The 17,576-nt window shown below is 33.8% G+C and overlaps 3 protein-coding genes across 5 annotated transcripts in view; 1 reads left to right on the forward strand and 2 right to left on the reverse strand.

The window, feature by feature from the left end:
- Positions 1 to 131: 131 nt before the first annotated feature.
- On the reverse strand, positions 132 to 7,995 carry LOC101488430 (uncharacterized). The gene is made up of 20 exons (XM_004500827.3): positions 7,783 to 7,995; positions 7,610 to 7,686; positions 7,442 to 7,519; positions 6,803 to 6,934; positions 6,437 to 6,487; positions 6,207 to 6,347; positions 5,773 to 5,895; positions 5,581 to 5,658; positions 5,215 to 5,304; positions 5,013 to 5,135; positions 4,668 to 4,751; positions 4,221 to 4,319; positions 3,855 to 4,049; positions 3,138 to 3,213; positions 2,813 to 2,916; positions 2,472 to 2,731; positions 2,029 to 2,346; positions 1,437 to 1,515; positions 1,208 to 1,271; positions 132 to 586 (listed from the first exon to the last, which is right to left on the reverse strand). The coding sequence occupies exons 1-20, from the start codon at positions 7,868 to 7,870 to the stop codon at positions 468 to 470; spliced, it is 2,379 nt and encodes a 792-aa protein (XP_004500884.1). The 5' UTR covers positions 7,871 to 7,995; the 3' UTR covers positions 132 to 467.
- Positions 7,996 to 10,169: 2,174 nt separating this feature from the next.
- LOC101515244 (uncharacterized) lies at positions 10,170 to 13,831 on the forward strand. 3 transcript variants are annotated; one of them, XM_073368915.1, is made up of 5 exons: positions 10,170 to 12,045; positions 12,314 to 12,466; positions 12,554 to 12,625; positions 13,066 to 13,268; positions 13,509 to 13,831. In XM_073368915.1, exons 1-4 carry the CDS (start codon positions 10,306 to 10,308, stop codon positions 13,174 to 13,176), a joined length of 2,076 nt encoding a protein of 691 aa, XP_073225016.1. In that variant the 5' UTR covers positions 10,170 to 10,305; the 3' UTR covers positions 13,177 to 13,268; positions 13,509 to 13,831. The 3 variants fall into 3 exon arrangements, with proteins under 3 accessions (XP_073225016.1, XP_073225017.1, XP_073225018.1); XM_073368916.1 differs by having other exon boundaries at positions 13,538 to 13,676; XM_073368917.1 differs by lacking the exon at positions 12,554 to 12,625.
- A 484-nt stretch (positions 13,832 to 14,315) lies between these two features.
- Positions 14,316 to 17,576, reverse strand: part of LOC101514921 (uncharacterized) — a 4,446-nt gene continuing 1,185 nt past the window's right edge. Inside the window, exons 4-12 of the mRNA XM_004500824.4 lie at positions 17,536 to 17,574; positions 17,200 to 17,337; positions 16,836 to 16,905; positions 16,703 to 16,758; positions 16,335 to 16,460; positions 15,859 to 15,998; positions 15,113 to 15,185; positions 14,956 to 15,030; positions 14,316 to 14,764 (exon numbers count right to left, since the gene is read on the reverse strand). Of these exons, the coding sequence (XP_004500881.1) occupies positions 14,447 to 14,764; positions 14,956 to 15,030; positions 15,113 to 15,185; positions 15,859 to 15,998; positions 16,335 to 16,460; positions 16,703 to 16,758; positions 16,836 to 16,905; positions 17,200 to 17,337; positions 17,536 to 17,574 (1,035 nt within the window). The 3' untranslated portion in view covers positions 14,316 to 14,446. The remainder of the gene's footprint in view (positions 14,765 to 14,955; positions 15,031 to 15,112; positions 15,186 to 15,858; positions 15,999 to 16,334; positions 16,461 to 16,702; positions 16,759 to 16,835; positions 16,906 to 17,199; positions 17,338 to 17,535; positions 17,575 to 17,576) is intronic.

Here is a 17,576-nt window from a genome sequence, read left to right on the forward strand (position 1 = left end):
GAAGCTCTTCAATTATATATTTAATCCTAAGTAATCTCTTTCTGCATTCATAAATGTTTTACAAATTTGGCCGCCACAGTTATCGGAAACTAAACAGCAAGAAATTTAATAAAGTAGAACATTTCATAAAGTATCCTTAACTGAAATAAGTTTATCTCATAAGATATATATGAATCATAATGTGAATATCTACTAAACAGTAATTGGGTATGCAAATACCCGGAATAAATTAAATAAATTTTACTACAAAATTTGATATCTGTTGATATATCTTCTTCTCTGAAGAGTGTGCACACCACCAGCAAGGAGTTCTGGCCATTACTTTTTAAAAGTTAAAAAAAGAAGGCCACTAAACTGGATCCTTTGTACAAGGAAGTCAATCTGAACCAGAGCTTCATTCCCAATGAATATACAATTGGCTTTCAACTGAATTCCTTGATCAATAACAGAATTCAACTGCCGTCCAATCAAAAATCTAATAAAGGAAAAAGCCGGGTTGGAAACTTTGGATAGGCACGTTTGTATAAATTCAAACATACAGTATCACGCTGTTCAAGAACCCCATTGAGAAGACACTTCATTGCTCCTGAACAACAATAAACAGAATACTGTCAATGTGCCAAGCAGAAATATGAACCCAAAAAACAACAAACTTAACACAGGGACTAGGTGGTTAATCCACAAATTATAAGTGATTGCCATCAGTCCTGTAAAATTAATTTTTATATTTATCGACCCACAGAATCCGAAGGAAATCATTTATCGGCTTTTTCTTCTTTCATTCACCACCCACCTTTTTAAGCCTTTTCATTAGCACCGCTCACCAATGTATTGTAACAAACTAGACATTGCTTATAACAAAACTCTCACAAATGAGTACAATTGTGTTTCCAATAGTGAAGTGGGTTTACTCTTGCAATAAATATTAACTATAGGGCAGATCCAATAATTGTATTTTATTGTCTAAGCACAAAAATACCATGAAGTAAGAAGTAGCGATTCAATTTTATGGAAAAGCAAAATTAATATGAAACTGGCATTTTCCAGGATAGAAAATTATGAAAAACACAAAAATGAGTCATGATAATAATCGGGGAAAGCACAAGTCCGTCTTTGATGGAACAATAAATAATCAGTTTCTCCCTAAAATGAGTAGCTGCCTGAATGTTATGGTAAGATTAGCAATAAGGGTCGGAACATAACATACCATGTGTACCAACAGGTTCTTTAATTCGGCCACGAAGACCACGTTTGGTATAAAGCTCTACAGGCTGCAATCACCACCCATATTAAGAAATCATGTTAGGGTGATTATCAAAAAAAGGTTAGAGTTGTAATTGAGAATAATTTTCAAAGAATAAGCACTTTCAATACTCTGCAAATCATAAACATAAAAATATAATGATTTCAGAAATTGGGAAACATTTTGTTCTTACCTTGAACCATTTAACATCCTCTGGATTATAAAACATGTGTTTTACAGAAGCTTTACGTTTTGATACTCTTTGGGGGTAGCTGCACCACAATGTTCAAAAACTTATAATTAGCGTAAATTAATTATATTGTCGATTATCATAAATGTCACATCAATTTCCCAAATTCAGTATTGCAAAGACGCTAAGACATGAACCAAAAATATTATAGATCCAATAAGAAATACGTAAGGTATTTTGCTGATGTTATAGAGTTTCAGAAGAGCAGAAAGAGAAAGAACAAGGACTGCGTTGTCATTATGGTTTTCACGATTAGGTTCAGATAAGTAAAAGCTAAATAGTAACCCTTATTTTATCCTCCCTCCAGTCCTTGAAAATACAAGCAAAAAGTCAAATTAAGACCAGGGGGAGTACAATACAAGACTCCAAATTGTAATAGAAAATAGGGAACAAATCATTACTATAACTAATAAATATGGAAACTAATGACAACACATAAACTAAAATACTGTAAGATAATTTCGAGACATAATGAAATATTTTATTATCTAAAAGTTTTCAATTGATGGGACTTGGCAAAATTAAAGAAATATACCCTGTCAAAATAACACGCTTAAGGATTATCCTATCTGGATCAACAGTTTTTAGGGAACCAACAGCAGCCACTGCTGGTACGGCATCCTCTCCAATTCTCTTTAGGACTATTGTAGGAAGAGGTGGAAGTGAAATTGGTGCATAAATTGTAGCAACTGAAAAGCGTCCAGCATGGAGAAACCTCTCCATCTTGTTTTTGTTTGTGTTTATGAACTCACTAGAGAAAGTTGGTCTGCCGACAAATTGCCGAAACCCAACATGAAATATTAACTCTTCCTTGGATTTGATGGGTGCATCGTATGTTTCGTGCTTCTTCACACTACAAAACACAAGTGACTTAGTTCATGACACATCTTTTGAATATTCAAAGAGAACCACGTCTGATGAGAGGGCACTAAAAAGCACCAACAACAAATATCGCAAAATAATACAGCACTTGCACACCTGAAATGAAGGACGGATAATTTTGACTCTTCTTTCATTAGGCCACATGCTGTAACTGGGGTTGTATTTGCAAGCATACATAACTTCAAAGCAACAGCACTGGGCACTTCCTTGATATGTAGCCTAACATATGAGCCAACTGGAATACAGTCTTCTCTGTTTTCTCCATCCAACTCTAAAGCTTTAGCAAGAACATACTTTTGTAATCTTTTGAAATTACCAAACTCAAAAATTTTGGCATAATCTTGGGGTAGAGATTCCTGATATTAATATAAATGTCAGATAATATTTTCGTTAGAATCAATGACTCAATATAAAGAATCTCCAAAAGACAAACATACTTTAGGATCCCATGAAGAAGTTCTAAAGGACTTGAGTCCCCTATATTTTGCAAATCGCTTCCTAGCAGGAACATCCAATGGTGTATCCACTTCATCAGGAAACTCTACAACAACAAACAAATGGCAAGCAATAAATCAAAAAAGAATATCATCATATCAGCAATACGGCGAAATTCCCCACAAAGTGCAACAGGTGGGACAAGCAATAGAAAGTAGAAACCAAAAAAAGGTTTACATACAACTTCAGACGGTCAGACTAAACTTTATTGACTTTTTTGAAAAAGGGCAAGGTGTGACAGGGGACATATATGTTGTGATAACTTACCTTCATCTGCACCATGTGCTTCTTTAAGTTCCTTAAGTTCATCTTGTATCTTCTCTCTAGTCATGTTATCTACTTCCTGTAATCCCAAAAAAGTAATCATGCATTAAAGGATCATGATCCACCGACACCAAGGAATCAAAATTAATATCACATAACATTAATCCCAGTGTTTACTAAGAGAGAAGAGTGTCTTAAAACTAATGAATAAAATACTCTTCAGGTAAACAGAAATATCCACCATGTTTGGAAGAAAAAAATGGGCAAATAATTTATTTTCATAAGCTCGGACATGCGACCAACAAACCAGAATAGATTGGTTATAAAATGAACATTGGGATTTGTCCAAATTATTTTCTACAGAAACTTATTCAGTGGTACAAGTTTATCAACACCAGAACCAATTAATCTTCAACATACACAAACATGCACATGACCTTTCCATAATATAGAAAAGGTAATCAAAGACCCAGCAAGGGGCCAGGATTATAAATAACGCAATTCCTAAACAAATTTGAAATACTATAAACACATAACTAACAAAAATAACTGAATATTTGTTATCCAGCATACGCAGAATTGATTGATAATGCGGCAATGTCCAATGCTTACAGTGTCCAAATAGCAGGGAAAAAATAAAAGACAAGAGACTTCCAATGAGACCAAAGATCGAAGGATAAATATTTAGTATTGCAATTTGCAAGTTATTAACAAGCTCACCATCATTACTGAATCATTGTCAGTTTCTTCGTCAGAATCTCCGAATCTCTGTGAAGCTTCATCGCCATCAGCATCTAAATACATATTACCCTCTTGCCCTGGAAACTCATCTTCTATTTCATCCAACAACATACCATCATCTTCATTGTCACAATCCGACTCCTCTTCATCAGGTTCATCATTAAACCATGCAGCCTGAAAATAATAATAAAAGCAGATACCTATTATTTCTACACTAGACTCTTGATAAGCAGATATGTAAAAAAATATAAGAATAATGAAAACATAAGGGCGGTCAAAAAACAATCAGAAATAAGTGAATCTAGAACACAAGTACATACTACGCATAAAAAAACAGATACATACCTGGTATTCTGAAGTGCCAGAGGGAAGCTTTATCTTTCTTATCTTTTTTTGCTTTTGATCTTCATCAGCCTTTGTTATTTCAGCGTCTGTTGGCCATGTCTGGCAAAAAGAAATAATATCATACCCAAAACAATAAACAAAAGAATCTTGCATATAAATACAGGATTTTGAGATAGTGAACCCGCTAATTTGAGAGCGCACAATTTTGGGGGGAAGAGGGGATAATTCTAGGCTAAAAAGTAGTGAAATCAGCCAATAGGAAACATCTGATTGAAATATAGGCTAATCATCAGAACTTCTTCAGTCATACTATAAAAAATAAAATTAGAAAATACTCTAATGATCAATTAAAATGATGTCAATTAAGAAATAATGAATATTGAAGCTCATAAATAAAATATTACATTTTACAAATGGTAATAGTAGAAATGAGGTTTCATTATCTACCTGCTCTCCAGCAAGAGGATCAGGCTTATTCTCAACTTCTAAAGGTTCCTTGTTTATTGGATCTGGAACTAGAGTACGAATGACCTACAATATTAAAAGGTTGGAAAAATGAGGAAAAAGTAAATGTGTAATACAAATAAATGGTTCGAGAATAAATGAGTACAAAAATTGTCACAAAAAATATCATACTGTCCAAGTGTTGCATGAACATCAGTTTTGGAATTGCAGTATCTAAATTTTAAGAGGGGAATTGTGTTGGTTTTTTTCAGATTGGTGAAAAACAGTCCTTTGAGATTTCATGAATCGTGACCATTCTGGTTTAGAATAGTAGGTAAAACTCCATACCTCCAGATCATGCGTTTCATCTGAATCCATCAGGTCCTGGTTTTTCCTTGAATTCAAAGGAAAGGGATCCTTAAGAACTTCAACTTTGCATAGTTGGAAATCTCCTGCACCTGATACATGAACCTGAGCAAACAAAATGTGAGACAACCAACAACTAAATGCAACTAGAATTTATTCCATGACCTTGTTGATTAGTGATTACCAGTTGATTCACAGAGAGGTTATGGGAACGAAGATATCCACTGAGAAAAAGGGTGCATTTTTCAGAATCGCCATCATTTACTGCATCAACCTGAAAATTGAGTGGTAAACATGATAAGCTCAATATGAGAAACTATATGTAAATTGAATGTGTCTATCAACATCTGTATCAAGTTACAGAAGATCCTTTTGAAAGGTCAATATGATCATTAATTCTTCTTGCGTTAAATTTAAAAAATATATTCTTTAGATTGCTTAGTGCTTCGAAGTTTCAAATATTAATAAATCATCTCAGAAAACATGAATAATACCAACATTACTAGACTTTAATCTAGAAGTTCACAATTGGATCAGCATGAAATCAAACCTTGTGAGCCATGAGATAAGATCGTTGAGCTCTCCAATGAGGAGTTTTAAGCCTTTGCTCTTTAAAGAGCCATAAAAACTGCATAAAGATGGAAGAAGTGAAAGGCTTAGACAATCAAATTAGACATACAATGAATGATAAATTCAGAAGGTACAGTCAGAATTATCAGCCAACGATGGGTGACATAATTACCTTGTGCAGATCATCCTTTGTATCAGCTGGATAAAATTTACAGTCCTCGGGAAATTCAGAGGCAAGACTAGATGTGCACATCTTCTTTATTTCATTTCTTTGTTTTAGCTCAGTTGGCAGATCCTGAAAGCATAACATGGAAAATCCACGTAAATTATCAAATCTCAATTTCTTCATGAAATGATTGCGAGATCATCATATAATTAAGAGTCATGCTAACAAGTGTCCTTTGTTAAGGAATCAAAAAAGGAAATAAAAAAGCTTCACATAAAAAAGACAACTTTTTCAAATTTCAAAGCATTAAATGCAAAACTTATTTCAAATTTAAAAGCATTAATTTCTTTTTAACATTCCTTAACAAGTGCCCGGCACTTGTTAGCATTTCCCTATAAATAAACCCATAAGTTCCAAAGATAAGATCCACTAGAACTTACACGAACAAAGACAGCAGTGCTTGGTAAACCAAGAGACCTGTATACAGAAAGGCATTGATTTCCAAATGAATCAATGAAGTACGAATCAGTTTCTTCGCACAAAGACTTTGCAGAGGCCACAAAAACCAGTAGATCAGCAACCTACAACACAAATAATGTCCAATAATAATCACAACCCACATTTTCCACACCTGCAAACTAAAATCCTTAGGAAATATAAAAAATAATACCTTAGCCATTTCCATGCAGGTTAGTAGATCGCCATGAGGTGCTTTTAGTACCTGACATCAGTGTAAATCCAATCCGTCAAACCATACTTAGGAAAATGAATATATAAAAAATACCATTAAATACTCGTGGAACATACATTTAAATTACAAATGGCGCCTTATTTCTTAATTAACCAGGTGCATGATTATATTATAACTTCCAATATATGAGAATGAATAATTTTCAAATTTATTACTCAACATCATTATAATTATTATTATTAAATATTAAAAATCAAAGTTTTTTTCTAGCAATTAACTCGATCAATGAAGAATATACAAACAAATTAACTAATTTTGAGAGATTAAGGCAGCAGTCAGATGTACCGTTACTCTAGTCCTATATTCAGAAGAAGCAACTGTTCCTGACAGCACTGCAGAAGACTCTTTAGATAACAATGACAAAAGATCATCTGCAAGTAATTCTAAATCCACAGAAGCACAAAGGGAAAAAAGAACCTGTAGTAACAAAAAGTTAATTAATAGGGATATGAGGGCACAATAAAAGTGATTTCAATAAGTATGCAATGAATAAGGTGTTATTCGAAGAAACAACTTAATTAAGCGTTTCTGCTATAAATGTTAATCATATAAATGATTATGTAATATGTAAAAGTTAATTCTATGCCAAAAGATATAAATAAAGTAAAACTATTTGTAAGTTGTTATAATAAGCTATCATAGAGAGCTTATATATGTAGCACCAACTCTTTTAATCAAAGTCGTGTCTTAGTGTTCGACGAGACAGTGACACATTAACTACATTTAATTAATTTATTTTCTCAAATTATTACCAGTATTGAGTCTGTTGAACTGAGAGGCCCAGTGTAGTGTTTAAATGAAAACAGGTTATGACCATATCATAATTTATTTTCATAGACTCTTCCAAATAGTCTCAAAACTGCTTATAATGATAAGCTCTACATATGCAATTCAGTTAAAAAAAAATGGCAAAGATTTACTCACAATAACACGAGGAGGACACTTAGATCCACTCAATTCTCTTTTTTCTTTCAAAACTGCAGCCTTTTTTTGTTCACGTATCTGTAAAATAACCAATGAGTGAATCTGGATGTAAAAATAACCCTCAGTGGACAAAGAGAACATAAAAAAATTATGAACAGATTTAAATACCATCTTATTTCTGTTAATTCGTGCTGCACGGGCACCTTTGCCAACATTACGCTCTGTTTTCACGATTGCAAGTCTATCTAAAAATTTCAATTGAAAAACCAAAGATTGATTATAATATTAAATGTAAGAAAAAAATAGATAAACGAATTCGTATGTTTAGAATACCAACTAACCTTTGACGGAGGTTTTGTGAATATTGCGAGAAGACTTAGAAGAGAAGCGTGACTTGTGAGACTTATTGACTTGATGCGTCGCTCCCATTGTGGTTGCAGTGAGTAGCTTCTCCCACTTTTCCGCGGTGAGTGGCTGTGTTGATAGTGGGAGTTGTAATCGCAAAACCCTATTGTGATGAACAAAGTAATTAAACCCTTTTAGTTATTGCACACGAAAGTGTTTGTGGTTTATATATCAATTAGCCGGTGATCCGGCCCGTTTAAACTCAGTTTGGACCCGGCTCCCAATTTAAAGTGCAAACTAACCAAATTTTATGTTTTAAACAGAATAAATTAAAAGTAATTAAAATAAAGAAAATAATTTTAATAAAAGTGAATAATTTTAATTATAGCTGCCAAAATCGACTATTCAAGTCCGACCCGGATTGCGGGTTCAGCGGATAGTCAATATATTTTTTATAATATTTCTTTTGATTCATTATATTTTAAATTTTTTGCGACTCTTTTAACTTAAAATTTTTTGTTGATATCCTTTTAAAAAAAAATATATGGTATATTAATTATGCATCTAGTATAAATCAATTTTAATGTTCATATTCTTTTATGTTCGTTTAAAAAATATTATGGTTTATTTTTAATAAATGAACTAAGTTTGGATATTCTAATTAATACAAACTCAATTCAAATGTTTCAAAACAACATATTATTCAAATAACACACAAATTAAAATAAGTTCAAATTATTTAAAAGTTAGAGACAATATCTAGCATAACACAAATGAATTTAGATTCGTCTAACATAATCTAAATTCAAACCAAATTCAAGTAGAATGTTAAATAATTATAGTGTGACTCTATAAGAAGTATTTTTAGACTTTTTGAGCAATACTCACATTTTACAAAAAAATTTGGATGTATAGTTTTAGGAAAATAAAGAAATTGATTATTAAAAATATATAACCAACTAAATATAATATTCTATCACAAACTATATAATTTATTTGGGAACTTTTGTCATGTGAATTACTTCTACTATTTTTATTTTTTTTTAAATTGATTATGCGGGTTGCGGGCTACCCGGTACCCATACAGGCTAACCTATATGAGTAAGAGGTTTATTCAGGCCAGATTAAAAAAACTCTAAAAAATTTCGGGTTGAAATTGTTAGGCCCAAACCCTATATTTTAGCAGATTCTTCGAGTTATCCCATTTTGATGGTTCTAATTTTAATGATCAATCTTTACAATTAATTCACATTATAAAGTATTTTTATACTATAAGTAGATACAAACCGATTTTTTTAGAAAATTTATGTGCACACTCAAATTTATATATGCATTATTGTAAGTATAAAATTTACATATGCTTTAGATGATGTATTGTTATCTGCAATTTTAACTTATTAAATGATGAAGTAACAATATTTCCAAAGCCTGAAGCTCAATAACTGTTGAGAATAATATCGATCTTCACTCTTTTGATCTTGAGTTGGTTCATTGGGTCAAGTTCATTGCCAAAGTAATTTGGGTTGGCTCATTCAGTCATTTGACATTGTTTGGACCTATTTGACTCGTTTGAAAAGTGGTGACAACAATAATTTTTATGATCACGGATGATTTACCTTTAATAATAATATTCAAAACGAAAACATGATATTGCACTAACTACGCGCATTTTCATGTTGTCGTTGATTTCAACTCTTAATCGTAGATCTAATGATTTAAATCAAAAATTGATTTTGCTGTCTAAAACAAATTTCAGTCGGAAATCTAAAACGAAAATAAAAAATAATGTGATTCCTATAACATCTAAAAGCAACCATTACAAAAATTCATCCACGTAACAAACGGACAATGCAAAACTAGAACGGTCCTATGAATTTATTTTGTTGGGTCATACTAGGATGTTTAAGTTATTTATTAAGAAATTGAAAATTATAACTTTATCTTAAAAGGAGAAAAATCGAAATCCTTAAAAATTTAAACATACAATTTTTAATATATTTTTAATAATGACTTTCTATATATAATTTGTTTTAAATTATTTTTTATTACTTTTAGCATTTCCTACTTTATTTAACCAATCATTTTCTTTTGATACGGTAACCAAGTAGTTATTTATTTTCCCTAAAAAATACTCCTACTTTTTTTCTTAGCTTTGAATTCGGTCCTGTAAAGAGTTGAGTTGATAAAATAAGAAAATTAATTATTAATATTATAAGTATCTATAATTAATGTACAGATAATATCAATTATAATTATTATTAATAGTTAATATAGTTTTGCTTTATTTCTATTTAATTTTTAAAGTGAACTCATTACTTTGGAGTCGAATTATTTGTGAAACTAAAATAAAATCAAATGCTACTCTCACTAAGCTTGTGTATGTGGACGATAACTGATAAATGCCTATCCTTCGGGAGCTGGCGAGGGAGTGTTCCCTCTCTCTCTCTCTATATCCCTCTCCCTCAGCTACTTTATACTTGATTTTTTTTATGGTAGCATTAATTAATTAACACATTAACATGTTGGTTTTGCCACCACACATAACGACTACTCCGTTACCCATCCATTCAACCCGCGTTAAATATTTCCCCACCCACCGCCGCCACCACCATCACCATGTCATCTCTCAACCACCTTCATCCACCGCCGCATCTTTCTCATCCGCCAAACCAATAATCATTGACGACGGTCCCAACGATATTCTTTCCCTCCAAAATCGCCGTTACGACTTCACTCCCCTCCTCAACTTCCTCTCCAACGATTCCAACACCAACACCAACACAACTAACTCGTCCTCTCCCACTTCCCTCGACTCAACCGAGTTCCAACTCGCCGAGTCATACCGAGCCGTACCATCTCCACTCTGGCACGCGCTTCTCAAATCCCTCTGTTCCTCTTCCTCATCCATAACCCTGGCATACGCCGTCGTTTCATGGCTCGAAAAACACAACCTCTGTTTCTCATACGAGCTTCTCTACTCCATCCTAATCCACGCGCTTGGACGAAACGAAAAGCTTTACGAAGCTTTCTTACTATCTCAACGACAGGTTCTCACTCCTTTAACCTATAACGCATTAATCGGCGCGTGTGCTCGTAACGGTGACCTAGAAAAAGCACTTAACCTAATGTCTAGAATGCGCCGCGATGGTTTTCAACCTGATTTCGTTAATTACAGTTCAATTATCAAATCTCTAACTCGTTCCAATAGAATCGATTCTCCGATTCTTCAAAAACTTTACGCCGAAATCGAAACTGATAAAATTGAAGCTGACGGTCACTTATTGAATGATATAATTCTCGGTTTTTCGAAAGCTGGTGATGCTACACGTGCAATGCATTTTCTTGCTGTTGCTCAGGGTAAAGGTTTGTGCCCTAAAACGGGAACTTTTGTTGCTGTTATATTGGCTTTGGGAAATTCGGGTAGAACCGTCGAGGCAGAGGCTTTGTTTGAGGAGATTAAGGAAAGTGGTTTAGAACCAAGAACTAGGGCTTATAATGCATTGCTTAAAGGTTATGTGAAAACTGGTTCTCTTAAAGATGCTGAGTTTGTTGTTTCTGAAATGGAAAAGAGTGGTGTTTTGCCTGATGAACATACTTATAGTTTGTTGGTTGATGCATATGCTCATGCAGGAAGATGGGAGAGTGCAAGGATTGTGTTGAAAGAAATGGAGGCTAGTAATCTGCAGCCTAATTCGTTTATTTATAGTCGAATTTTGGCGAGTTATAGGGATAAAGGGGAGTGGCAGAAATCGTTTCAGGTTTTGAAGGAGATGAAGAGTTGTGGTGTGCAACCCGATCGGCATTTTTACAATGTGATGATTGATACTTTTGGGAAGTATAATTGTCTTGATCATGCTATGGCGACGTTTGAACGAATGTTGTCTGAGGGGATTCGACCGGATACAGTTACGTGGAATACGCTGATTGACTGTCATTGTAAGTCCGGGCGACATTATAGGGCGGAGGAATTGTTCGAGGAAATGCAGCAGAGTGGGTATTCACCTTGTGTTATGACTTATAACATTATGATTAATTCTATGGGGACGCAAGAAAGATGGGATAGAGTGAGTGATTTGTTGAGCAGAATGCAGAGTCAAGGATTGTTGCCTAATGCTGTTACATATACAACTCTTGTTGATATATATGGAAAGTCTGGAAGGTTTAATGATGCTATTGAGTGCATTGATGTCTTGAAATCTTTGGGATTCAAGCCAACTTCGACCATGTATAATGCCCTAATCAATGCCTATGCACAAAGGGTATGTATGCATGTTATTATCCGAATTTGTATTAGTATTCTGTATTAAAAACACACGAGGTGTCATTGGTTATGGGACTAGGTGGAAAATGCACCATTTTTTGATTGCCTTAAACCTAGCCAATGATTGTTTTAGTCGAGGTTCGAACTCGGTTACTTTCAATTGATTGAAAATGCTCCATATTTGTATATAAAATATCTCATTTTAACTCATGTTTGTGGATTGGTTAGTTTGTAATTTTAGTAATATTTTGCATGATTTTGGGCAGGGTCTGTCTGATCTAGCAGTAAATGCATTTAGGATGATGGCAGCTGAGGGTCTTACACCCAGTCTCTTAGCTCTCAATTCCTTAATCAATGCTTTTGGTGAAGATAGAAGAGATGCTGAAGCCTTTGCTGTACTGCAGTACATGAAAGAAAATGTATGTTTTTTTACTATGTTTTTTTCCTCCTTTTCTGGCCAAAGCCCAAAGCGCTTAGTTTATACGTTATTTGTTCACGTACTACAGGGCGTGGAACCTGATGTAGTTACTTATACAACGCTCATGAAATCTTTGATCCGCGTTGACAAGTACCCCAAGGTACGTAATATACCATTAGTGACGTCATTTTGTTGTCTATGTCTTCATAATCCTTCAGTCTTGCATCTTGTCAGAGGAATTTGTCATCGGTTTTTAGCCCAAACTTCTTAGAATTCCAACTGTGTGATACTGTGACATTTTCTTGTAATTGTTGTCTATATTGGTTTGCAGTCCCTAAGCCATGGTGACTCGCAGTGAACTAATCAAGGAAAAATGAATTACGTCAAGTTGTAAATTTGTTTGAGTCCGTTCTTTTGCCATGTTTTTTACATGTTAAGCACCATCCACATTCCACATCATCTTCAATATAGATAGATGGCAGTGTGATTTTTTCATACAAGGAAAACAATTAAAACTTGGGTAAAAGTTGGGTGCCCTGTTTGTTACTTAAGGTCTATCAACTTCATTGCTCAAATTATCCTGCGTCATTTGGGTTTCAGGTTCCAGCAGTGTATGAAGAAATGGTTATGTCCGGATGCGCTCCAGATAGAAAAGCTAGAGCAATGCTGCGGTCTGCTCTTAGATACATGAAACAGACACTGAGATCATAAATTACCAAGAACATTAAGCCTATACAGAGTTGAATTTGGTATAAAAAAAAATCGAATTTGCTCACCTGGTATACGTGGTTCTGATTATGAAGGTCAGTGCTAACTTGCTACCTCCCTGCTTACACTTGCATCCCAGGCTTTGACTTTTAAAAGACTTTTTTTCCTATGCAACTGCATCATGGTTTGGTTTTTGTGGTAAACCCTGAAATCTATCTGCAGTATATGTAACATTGGTCTTTTGTATTTTTAATTTCCAACCATACACCCCTGGGAAAGACATATATTTGTCAATCGGTAATATGTAACATTGTAAAACGATATTATGATTACAGTTGTGGATTAAGTATAGATGGTGCCGCAGATGTGGTGTGGGGGTTCGTCACCATGGAAATTTATGCTCCAGCCGTTTGAGAAATGAGGTTGCCGAGTTCATGCAGAGAGACACTATTGGCTTACCCTAATGCTGAACTATCTATCAATCTTGGGGATGAATGTATTATATGTTTGTTTTGACAATGTATTATATGTTTGTTTTGACAATGTATTATATGTTTCATGTAAAGTGGATACCTTAAAATACATGTATTTCATGTTCATAATTGGGAGTTTGTGTACATTAGAATAAAAGAAGAGGGAGTGTCAAGCATTTCAACTACATCCTCAATGTTGCGTTTATTTACAATTTCTTTAGGTTTATCTTATATCATATAGTAAGTGTTTGAAGAAACTTATGAAATAACTTACAATATATTTTTAAGTTATTTTCAGGTTATTTAAGTTTCATTTGATAGCTAACAAAAAAAATTTGTAGTTTGTATAAAAAGAATCATATACAGTATTTCATCTTTTATTATAAAAATAGAATGTATATAAACACTTATTTAATAAACATTTTATGTAAGTAGTTTATACAAGTTTTATGCAATCCAGTAGGTAATACTTAATAGGATGAAATCGTGCCATTTCTTCATCCAAAATTAGATAAATGTATCTATGTTTTATGTGACGTAACAAATTAAGACAACTCGTCCTCACCGAGCTGCAAAGAAAGGTGCATTACTTGAGGCAATGACTGAGGCACCATGAGGATAGGCCGCACAGTTTTTTATTTTTTTACAACAACAACCGAGCATTTCGAATTGGGCACAATAAAGAATCAAAATATATATAACCCTGAGAAGAAAGGTGCGTTACAGAGTAATACAGACAACAAATTAACTTGCACTTTTTTCCTCAAAATTGGATATACAGTTTCTGCTATGACCTAATTTTAAAGGGGAATAGCAGAAACAATTGGTCTACTGCACTTGGTTTTTGAAATTCTAGAACAGAACATGCACAATAGTAAAACTGAAGATAATAAAAATAGCCTGTAATACGTTCTTATTTCTTGCATTCCAAGTTCAAGTACTTCCATCTTTTTTCCATATCTATTCCTTCTCTCCATCAAATACCCATCTAGATATTCATCTATTGATACTAACTTATCCAACTTAAAGACAGACGCTTTTGATTGGATCTCACCAAGCTGGTGTGGCCCCAATTTAAAAATTGTAAAGAAAGCTGCAGACCAGTCATTGAGAACACTCTGAAAATGATAATGTCAAATGTTAGAATCATCATTTTTCTACTACTTTTTCTAAATGTCCTCTCACTCTCCTTAATTGAAAGTTTTTTTTTAAAAGGAAATCACTTTAAAGTAAAGGAATATGAAACATCAATCAAATAAACATAGAACGTATGAAGTGATAATTGCTCAGAAGTTTTCAAGTAACTTACATTGTAACTAGCAAGGTCAGTGGGATTAAACATTTTAAAACAGTCTCTTGACGAAGTTGTTCCATCACCGTATATCTGCCAGTCAGTACAGGACATTAGAACACCACAACGAAATTTGCTAAATCAAAATAAGAAGAGAACCAACTGACATACATACCTCAAAGGTGAATGCCATAGGAACCCTCACAACATCGTACATGAAATCAGTTGCTGTCCCATGTGCAAAATATCTGGATAAACAAGTTCTTACTTGAGGAAGGATTGACATATAAACTATAGACAGCAATATAAAGACATTTGTCGGCATCTAAGACCAGTAAATGAATCGGAAGCACTAAAACCGATCATGTATGTTGTACTTTTAAAGTTTACAATTATCATTCTAGCACTTTTGGCACCTAAAAAATGATGCATAGGTACCACTTGCAACTTCCAATTATAAAAAGTAGCTGCATATTTGAGGTCCTAAAAAGTCAATTCACCAAACATGTTCTATTTACGTACAGCTTGCTAACCAATAAGCTAAGGTCATCACAGGTTTACTGTGTTTTGAGCAAGAGTATCTCTCCTTTCTTACATGCACTTTGGTCAGTTCTATATTTTCCGAAGCATCCAAAAATAAATAAAATAGACACGAAAAACTGCGATAGTCAATTTTCTCCTCTTGTCACGAGTGACATTCACTAGAATGAACATCATTCGCGTAGCAGGAAAATGTAGCCACAAACATATTATCAGTCATTAAAATAAACTAATCCGACAGAACCACCTGAGTCCAACCACTCATTTTTTTAGCACTGAAGATAGATAACAGAAGAAAACAGATACATAAACCCCAAACATTTGGCCTAGTGAAAATTTTGTATCAGTCCTCTCATCAAATTCAAATAAAAATCAACTAACCCTACGGAACCGCCTCCGGATCCAATCATGCAACGCTTTTGGCAATGGAGCTGATTTACTTCTTCAAGCAACGATTTCATCCGTTGCAATGGCAATCCGTCAGGTGTTGTATTTTTATGATCATATGGCATAAAAAGAGCCTGCAGATGGGTTGGAAAAGGGACAGTGAAATTTGTCATACAAATTCATACAATGGTTCCAAAGCATCTTTACCAAAGTACATAAATTATCGAGTTTGATACAGAAGAAGAAAGACAGAACAACAATATAAAGAAAGGATATAATCAACACAAAATATGTTTTAACTCAATACTCGTGCACATAAAAGTAAACATACTGTCAAGCAATGTAAAAGCAGCAAGAATAACAACTACAACAATAGAAGTAAATAGTTAGCTATTCAGAGAAATAGGTAAGAAACATAAGGAAACAATCATTTTGATTTTAGAACCAGGTGAAAAATGAACTAAACTTACCTCCATTCCGGAGTGCACATTGATCCATATATGTGGTTCAAAAGATATGGCAAGTTTCCTCATAATTTGACTTTCAGGCTCGCTAAATGGGGCGATTCCTGGATTCTCCTCATATGGATCATAATCCTATTATTTTGAGCAATAATAAAAATGAATAAAAAGCTTTAAAAAATGTAAAATATTTGACATATTGCTGGAAAAGAAAGAGATCGGTGTGTAGCTTGACAGGCTAAAGCCTCTTCTAGTGCCACACTACATTGCTATCTCAATCTATGTAAAAGGTGCAATTCGACAATGGACACAGAAAAAAAAACATTAATTAATAAATCTTACAGCACCAACAAAGAGATTGATAAAATGTAACAAACCTTTTCCTTTTTGCCCCAATCTACACTCCAATTCCGGTTGAGATCAACTCCTCTGCCTACCACATAATATATACTCAGGCATTTCAAAATTAGCAACTATTGGACTAAATATCATACAGGAGAAATAAAATACCATTTCTTCTCTCACAGAGATCTCCACCCTCAACAAGTTTGCGGCCATTAAGGTTTTCCATAGGAACCACCTATAAGTAAATAGACAACAAGATTATGAAGATACAAAACCTCTCTTGTTAATTCTATTATTCTATTACACCACAAATGCACATAATTCTCATTTTTTTTCTTACATTTACTTAAAGTACTACCTAAGTCTAAAACTTAAACATACACCCAAAATCAATTGTGGAACAATTGGGACACGGTTGTAATACTTCAAATATATGATTATGGAACTTCATTAGCATTTTCATAGTCAGAGCCTAGTTCCATAATGGATTTCATGATAATTGCATACTTACGGCAGAAATTTCACTTACCTTAATTACAAGTTTGTCAAGTGTACTGTTTAAGGAAGCTTCATCCTTGTCGGGTAGAATTTTTTCTTCACTAAGAATAGACAAAATCCTTAAAGCAAGTTCTGATGTAATCAGCTCCCGTCCATGCTGTCCAAAACTCTGGAAGACAAGGAATCATCTGTCAAAAACACCAGAATAACCAATTTGAGATAACTATCCACTACATGCCAAATTACAGCTTTGTGTAAAAGAACACCATATTGTAATTATACCATCACAACTTCTTGATTCTTCCCCAGTGGACATTAACATACAATTGTTTGTGAATATCAATACCAATGAATATAGAAATCTTACAAGAAGGATCCGAAGCTTTGGCCTCTCGGCATTATCTCTCT

This window comes from Cicer arietinum, chromosome 5, assembly GCF_000331145.2.
Source record: "Cicer arietinum cultivar CDC Frontier isolate Library 1 chromosome 5, Cicar.CDCFrontier_v2.0, whole genome shotgun sequence".
NCBI classification, from domain to species: domain Eukaryota; kingdom Viridiplantae; phylum Streptophyta; class Magnoliopsida; order Fabales; family Fabaceae; genus Cicer; species Cicer arietinum.